The following is a 7,214-nucleotide window of genomic DNA, read 5'->3' on the forward strand; positions in this document are numbered from 1 at the left end:
GCATTTTTAATCATTTTTGGGAAACTTATTTTTGAAGACATTTTTGGGATTTTCTATAAAATTTTGTCAAAATGTCAAAAACAAATATTTTGACAATATTTGTAACAGTATTTTTTAAAAAATCTTTTCTGCATGTTTCACATCAAAATATAGTGTTTAAAAAAATTGAAAAAAACGTTATTGAAAATTTTTCAGAAACAAATTCATTTGGTAAGATTTTTATGGGTCTGCTGAGATGTTACATGGCCTCTTTCATGCTCTGGAGATTTACTCTCTACCTTGTTTGTAGTTGTGCATGTTTTCATGATTATAATTGAGGAAAAAAAATACTTTTTTGGAACATCAACTTTTGATCAGAATCAACAATTTTTAGGTGCTCACACAAAAGGTGGAAATCTTTTTTTCCATGTCCCTTTAGTGGCTCTGTAGATGACACTGTTGCTCTTTGTGTGTTTTAGTCATAAAGAGATCGCCTTGATCAACTTCTCTCTGCATGAAACCCACTGCAGTCGCTTTTTATGCCTCTGTCCTGACTGCAATGAAGCTGTTCCCAGAGATCAGCTCAGTGAACACAGGAAGGAGCAGCACAGTAAGGTAAACAGCCGATGAATGTCCCTTGCCCTTCAAACCCAGGGCCAATGAATTCAATGGCCTAAAAAAGGGTTCCTTGCCAACAAAAACATATGGTTGAGGTCAACTTGGTCTAAAGAGGTCAGAGTATTTGATAGTGAATGTTTGTTGCAGGTGCGATGCTGCAAATGTCACCAAAAAATGGAACAATGTCAATTACAAGATCATGAGGTGAGTTACTGTATTTACACTACACTTTTTTCACAACAAACATTGTGGCACTTTTGCTCATAGAGCAGAAAAATTATGATGAAAATTTGATGTTTTTCATCAAATTAGAGCATTATGAGAAAAATTTAGATTTTTTTCTAAATTTTTAAATCCTAATTTCATGCAAATTTTTCTAAAGATTTCATAAAATAAGTGTTCCCAAAAATGAATGAAAATGCACTCATTTACCTTAAAACGTAGTTATGTGTGTATTTCTGCTTAAAATTCAGATTTTATTTTTCCTGATTCATTTATTTTTTGATCAAAAGCACCATACTGTACTCGCAGTCAGGTGATTGTGTTTAAAAACATTTTAATCATTGCCCAGCCCTAATTTTAACATTTTCACACTCAAAAAAAAACCCAATCGCTACAAATCCAAAACCTTAAATCCTAAAAACTCACAGTTGACCACGTTTCCTACCCCCAGACTGATGAGTGCATTGAGCGTCTGCAGATTTGTGAATACTGTGACCTGGAGATGCCATGGAAGGAACTAAAGCAGCACTGTTTGGCATGTGGGAGTCGCACCGAGCTCTGCAAGGACTGCAACACTTACGTTAAACTGAGTGACCGGGTGACTCACCTCTCCACCTGCTCAGGTGCCGACAGCTACTCAAGCCCAGCTGACGCCCAGAGCGCCGCAGTAAAGGAGGGTGAGGGGACGGAGACGGGGATCAAACCTCCAGTAACACAACCTGCACGCAAAGAGAAACATGAAGTAAGGATTAAGGAGTAAGGATTGGCTTTAGAATAGACAGTAATTTCATGTGAACGTTACCGCCACCTTTCACCGATACATCTTGTCTTCATCTTTTAGAACCAGCTGCAGCATGGTCCATCATCTGGTTTGGGGGCCAACCAAAAGGCCGAGTCAAAAAAGGAAGTGGGGAATCAGGACATTCCAGGACAGCAAAGTCCAAATTCATTCAGAGAAGTTCGTCAGGCAGCCTCTCTGACAGACAGAACCTTCACTGATCACTGGAGAGATGGAGGAGATCCGGACCACATCTTTCCCTGCCCTCACTGTCATCTGGCACTGCCCTTCAACATTCTGCGTCGACATGAGGTGAGATTTCTACACCACTCTTTATTCTCTCTTTTCAGTGAGCACTGCTGAAAAGTCCAAATATTTATATAGCTTTTTAAAAAAAATCTCTTTGTGTTCGTAGGCAAAGTGCAAAATTTACAATTTCCTGAATAGAAGAGAAAAGAAGGAACATGCTGCTGCACAGAGCGTCAGTCAACAATAGAACAGTGAAGTGTGTTCTTGTGGCAAAAAAAATTCTTCTTTTTGATTACGTTCACTGATGATGTGCCACCATTAAAAAAATAAATAAATAAAAATCAAACCTGTGGGAAAAACCACCTCTTAATCATAAATCCCAATAGATTTCCATTTAGGTTGGTTTTAAAAAAGGTGTTTGTTAATTTCAAAGTTATTTAAACATAATACGTTTAGAGATGTCCAATATTAGCAGATTTATGTAACTATCAGTAAGAATGAAAACCCGATAACGCAAGTCCTGGGTTTTGGTAAATTTACTGGAATTACTTGTGGAGTACTGAGACGTTTACCTCAGTTTTGGGGGCAAGCAGCTGCATATATTGGTATCGGTTGATATTGCAATTGGAAATTAAGTGTTTGGACAATATCGGTACATCAGATATCGGAAAAGGTTAATATTGGACATCCTTAAATACATCTGATTGACATGTGTTAGCAATTTTTAGTTAATATTATTGCAACATTTTTTAAAAATTAAAACATCTATCATAACTAACCATTGTACTGTCCATTGACATGTCTCGTAACGGACCAGTCCATGTTGCAGAGCACTTGGAATGATATTTTCACCACAATAAGATGTAAACAACCAGGCTAACAATCTGCACCATCAAACTAAGACAGCTTCGACTGTGTTGAAACAAATGTATTTTTTCATTCCAAGTGCTCTACACAGTCACAGCTCCACAATGGAGGTCAAACAGAAGCACAATCACCACCGGCTTCACTATCAGTCATGGTTAGTAACAGTCATAGGTCGAATAAAATAAATGAATTGCGCAGTTTAGACTGCCAGCTGTTTGTGGAAAAGAGAGATTTTTATTTGCATTCAACCAACCGTTCTAGGTCACCAAACAATCCCAGTTACTTAGTTAAAACAAGACAATATTTTTTTTATTTATTGGAAATGATGATAGTTAAATTCACTAAAACATTGTTCTGCAGTTTAGCAAATCTTCGTGTCATTTCAGTGTCAGTCAGACTGACCACTTGGTCATCTTAGGGCATCATTATTATTTTTTTTAATTTTTAAATTATACATATGAGATCCAAGGAAAATATTACTTATTCTATGCCAGAGAATTAAATATAAAATATAAATTATATTATACAATATTATACAATAATTATACATTTTACGTTTTATAAATAAATAGTACAATATCATATGTGCTTACATATTAATTTAAAAATGATATTTAATATAACCAATCCTAACATTACAGATCTGTTTTTTTTTTTTTTTTTTAAGGCAGTGGCAGTTGTAGAACTGCCTTGTTGTCTATAGATCTATACATCTTAGGTTTTGTGATATGAATAGTTCATAATTATAGTATACAGTCAAAGAAGTGGCTAGGGTCAGGGGTTCTGGTAGTTTAACAGATGAGACACGTTGGGAAAAAAGGAAAATTAAGGTAAGTCACAAATGCTTTTAAAACAGCCAGTCAATATAAATGTAGATCCTACCCGCTCTTCGAAGGAAGTTCACATTAGTTTACTTTGTTTAAAAAAAAAAGAAAAAATAAAGTCAGTGGTTCCAAAAGGGGGGCGGGTCCCCCACAGGGGTCACAGAGATATGACAGGGGGACGCAGCAGGTCAAATTAATTGAAATTATGCCACTGTATTAACTATTCACTGTGACATCATTTTATTTCCTTTGGTGTTTTTCTTTTTGTGAAAACATCAGGAATTTAAATAAAGTTCAGTGACGTTTTAATGACATTGCTGTGGGGATGGAGGGAGGGGTGCTCAAAACCTATCTACAAACGGGGGGTACTGCAGTAAAGGCTTGGAAACGACTGGTTTAGTGTTTGAGTTGCCTTCTGTGAAAACATTGTTGGAAAAAACGATAGAAGAAATAGAACTACAGCGGCGTGATGTCAGGGACGTCGTTAATGTTTAGAGAATTAAGAACAGAAATGACCCGAGAACACTGTCTTCATATTCAAGGCCAGAGGTGGGAGTATTTTGCAGAAAAGATGCTTTTAGTGCCTCTTAAAACTGGGAATTTTGTGACGGCCGAAGAAAAAACGTAAGAAAAATGTCAAAGTAAACCTTTAACAGTCATAGTGACAGAACTGATCGATGGATTTGACCTTGAAATAATGAGAAAAATAAAAGTACATCGTTGGTATTAGGGGTTAATAGGTTTGACCTTGTTATTTTTTTTTTTAGTGTTGTAACAAATATTTTTTCCATATATGCAAACTCCTAGGTGAAGCTAGTAGGTAACAAAACCTCTGCCGTCTTATAAAAGCACTTAAAGAGGAGAATTTGTTTTTCTCTATTCAGATAGTAATTATAATAATTCCTACATGCCTGTATGTCAACTGTTGACATTTAGTGTGACAGACATTGAGTTTAGAAGTTGTGTATGATGATGGCTTCCCTGAGCTGGGCGCAGATGACCTCATCGATGTAGAGGGAGGTGGACTTCATGCCGATGCTCTCCTGCAGCTGCAGCTCACAGCGGATCAGAGATCGCTGCTTCTCCTTCGACTGAGCCACCGCCTCACGCAGCCTGGAGACACAGACGGAGAGACGCCATGTTGAGTGGACGACAGTTTCATAACCATGATGACACCTACCATATCCATCCTATCTCTCTCTCTATATATCTATATCCATCCTATCTCTCTCTCTCTCTCTCTCTATCTCCTCTCTCTCTCTCTCTCTCTCTTCATCTATCTATCAATAGTAACTACAGATTTTTTTTTGTATATAGTATGAACTAATAAAAGTGTATGTGTGGCTTTGTATCTTTGGTCTATTACTTACACCCTGACGTCCTCACTGATTTAACATTGATGTCAGTCGACACTGTCAAAGCTCAAGATACAATTTAAATTTTACAATCTAAAAACGATCAATACTGTTCTGTGCTAACATAATGAACTGAGCAGTTAATGACGTGAGTGTGAGGAGCCAGCTCCTACCTGTTGATGTGTGTGGTGAGCTGATGAACCTCGTCTATCAGCTGTATCTGTGCTGGATCGTGGCACAGCTCTTTGGAAGGTCTCTGGTACCGTAAATCCAGCCTGGTCTGAGCCAGACTCAGAAAATGTTTATTCTCGTTGATGGCCTCCAGGAGGTCGTCCCTGATTGTCTGCTGACTGGCCACTTCAGCCTGAATCTGAAGAGCAGCACACTTAGCATTAGAGCGGATCAACAGCAAATAAGAAACATCTGACTGACCTCACATCACTCATTCATAAACTATAGCTTTTCTTTTTATACTCTACTTCACACACTCCACACCACTGCCGTCTGTACCTTGAGTAGGTGATCCTCCATCTGGCATTTGGCTGTCTTGAGGTCCTGCACATTCTGGTGAAAGGCTGCTGTTGTGGACTGGATCTGTTTTCTCATGTCTGAGGCCGTCTGCCCCAGGAGAGACTCCACCAGGGCCCGCAGGGACAGCGAGTTGGTTTTCTGCTGCTCCGCTTTGGTGATATTCATATCCGAGATTTCCTCCCACAGCTTTGGAGTCACTGCCAAGCTGGAAAAACACGGACAGGGTTGTAAAGATGAGGAACAGGCATGGACAATATGTGACAAGTATTTAGACCAAAGCTGTTTGTTCAGAAATGTTAATGTTATACAGTGAACACCCGCGATACGACGTTCCCGAAAAACGAATATTCCATGTTACGAGGGCTCAAAACGTTCCCGAAATACGAATATGAGCGATGAAGATTAACTTTTAGTGTACTGAGCTCCATTTTTCCACCTGAATTTGAAAATGAAGCAGTGATGAGCGATGAAGATTAACTTTTAGTGTTTAATAAAATAAAAACGTTTTTTATAACATAATATAAATTGTTTTCTTAATTATTATTTTATTTTGTCAATATATTTGTTTATAACTATGTATGGGCTGGAACGAATTAAATGGTTTTTAGGTTTTTTTTAATGAGGAAAATTCGATCTAGATACGAGTGAGTCGAGACACCAGCGCTGTTGTGGAATGGATTAAACTCGTATCTAGGGAGTATTGAATGTATTAAATGTTTATGCTAATCGGAGTTCACCTCGGCAGAATTGTGCCTGTGTTCCTGGCGTGCTGCAGGTTTCTGTTGGAACGTGTGTTCAACTGGATACAGGTGCTGTCAATTCTCTGAGCCTCGTATTTTTCCTTCAGATCCTTTTCTAAAAAGTGCCTGGCAGATTGATTCATTCTGGAAGCAGATAAAAAATACAGTTATTTTACTCTCAACAAGCCAATGGATTTTGACAAGGTGCTCAACATTTATTGCGACATAAACATATGTATTAATACTTTACCGTATCTGCTCTGTGATGTGCGTATTAATAGTTTACTTTACCGTATCTGCTCTGTGATGTGTTCTACGACTTGCTTCAAAACGGAGGACACCCCACCGATGACTCCCTTCTCCCGCTGCAGCTCTAGGCCCACGACGTCACTCACTCTCTCAGAAGGAACACGTTTTTTTCTGTAAATCACAGGAGAAATTCCACAGAATTATTTACAGGGTTACTTCCTTCTACTGTTGAATCTGTCATAATTAATGTTTATTAAAACAGCAAAACAAATTCAGCAGTACTGTCTTAAAAAGTCATATAGTATATATCGTAAACTGAGCGACATTTTGTTATTTCCAGATTCGTGTCAGGGGATGAAACGCAAAATTAAAATAAAAAAAACAAAAACAAAAAAAAAAAAAACAAACAAGGAGAGAAAATATAGTCCAACACTGCCATCTAGTGGCGATGGCTTCTAAACGAAATAGACCAATTGGCTGAGAACTACTTGATGTACTCGTTGTTGTACTAGCGAATAACAGATGATACATAATCACAGTGAGACACTCAACAGCTTGTGGGTGATTTAAAAAAGCTCATCCAAGCTTATCCCATATCCTCATAATAATGTAATTATTAATAACCTATTTTTACACTCAGTCCACTGCTGTTAAGTGTGTGACCATGTGATATCTGTGCATATGTGTGTGATTTCAGTTTGAACTCAATTATAAAAAAAAATATTAGTTGAATTATTGTGGGTTCCATTACATTACTTGTGTTGTTTTTACTTGGACAGAATTTTTTAAAAAAAAGCTCTTT

General features: G+C 37.7%; 2 protein-coding genes across 3 annotated transcripts in view; one reads left to right on the plus strand and one right to left on the minus strand.

The window, feature by feature from the left end:
• The window catches only part of LOC103377832 (TRAF-type zinc finger domain-containing protein 1-like), a 9,770-nt gene extending 7,146 nt beyond the window's left edge, over positions 1–2,624 (plus strand). Inside the window, exons 2-6 of one of the 2 annotated variants that reach the window (XM_008308795.3) lie at positions 459–594; positions 745–801; positions 1,271–1,561; positions 1,661–1,909; positions 2,013–2,624. In XM_008308795.3, coding sequence (XP_008307017.2) covers positions 459–594; positions 745–801; positions 1,271–1,561; positions 1,661–1,909; positions 2,013–2,093 — 814 coding nt within the window. In that variant the 3' untranslated portion in view covers positions 2,094–2,624. The remainder of the gene's footprint in view (positions 1–458; positions 595–744; positions 802–1,270; positions 1,562–1,660; positions 1,910–2,012) is intronic. The other variant, XM_025054955.1, reaches the window with a different exon arrangement.
• A 301-nt stretch (positions 2,625–2,925) lies between these two features.
• tekt1 (tektin 1) overlaps positions 2,926–7,214 on the minus strand; it is a 4,789-nt gene continuing 500 nt past the window's right edge. Inside the window, exons 3-7 of the mRNA XM_025054956.1 lie at positions 6,455–6,587; positions 6,161–6,307; positions 5,403–5,628; positions 5,066–5,262; positions 2,926–4,650 (exon numbers count right to left, since the gene is read on the minus strand). Coding sequence (XP_024910724.1) covers positions 4,491–4,650; positions 5,066–5,262; positions 5,403–5,628; positions 6,161–6,307; positions 6,455–6,587 — 863 coding nt within the window. The 3' untranslated portion in view covers positions 2,926–4,490. The remainder of the gene's footprint in view (positions 4,651–5,065; positions 5,263–5,402; positions 5,629–6,160; positions 6,308–6,454; positions 6,588–7,214) is intronic.

The sequence above is a fragment of the Cynoglossus semilaevis genome, chromosome 4, assembly GCF_000523025.1.
Source record: "Cynoglossus semilaevis isolate Cse_v1.0 chromosome 4, Cse_v1.0, whole genome shotgun sequence".
Taxonomy (NCBI): domain Eukaryota; kingdom Metazoa; phylum Chordata; class Actinopteri; order Pleuronectiformes; family Cynoglossidae; genus Cynoglossus; species Cynoglossus semilaevis.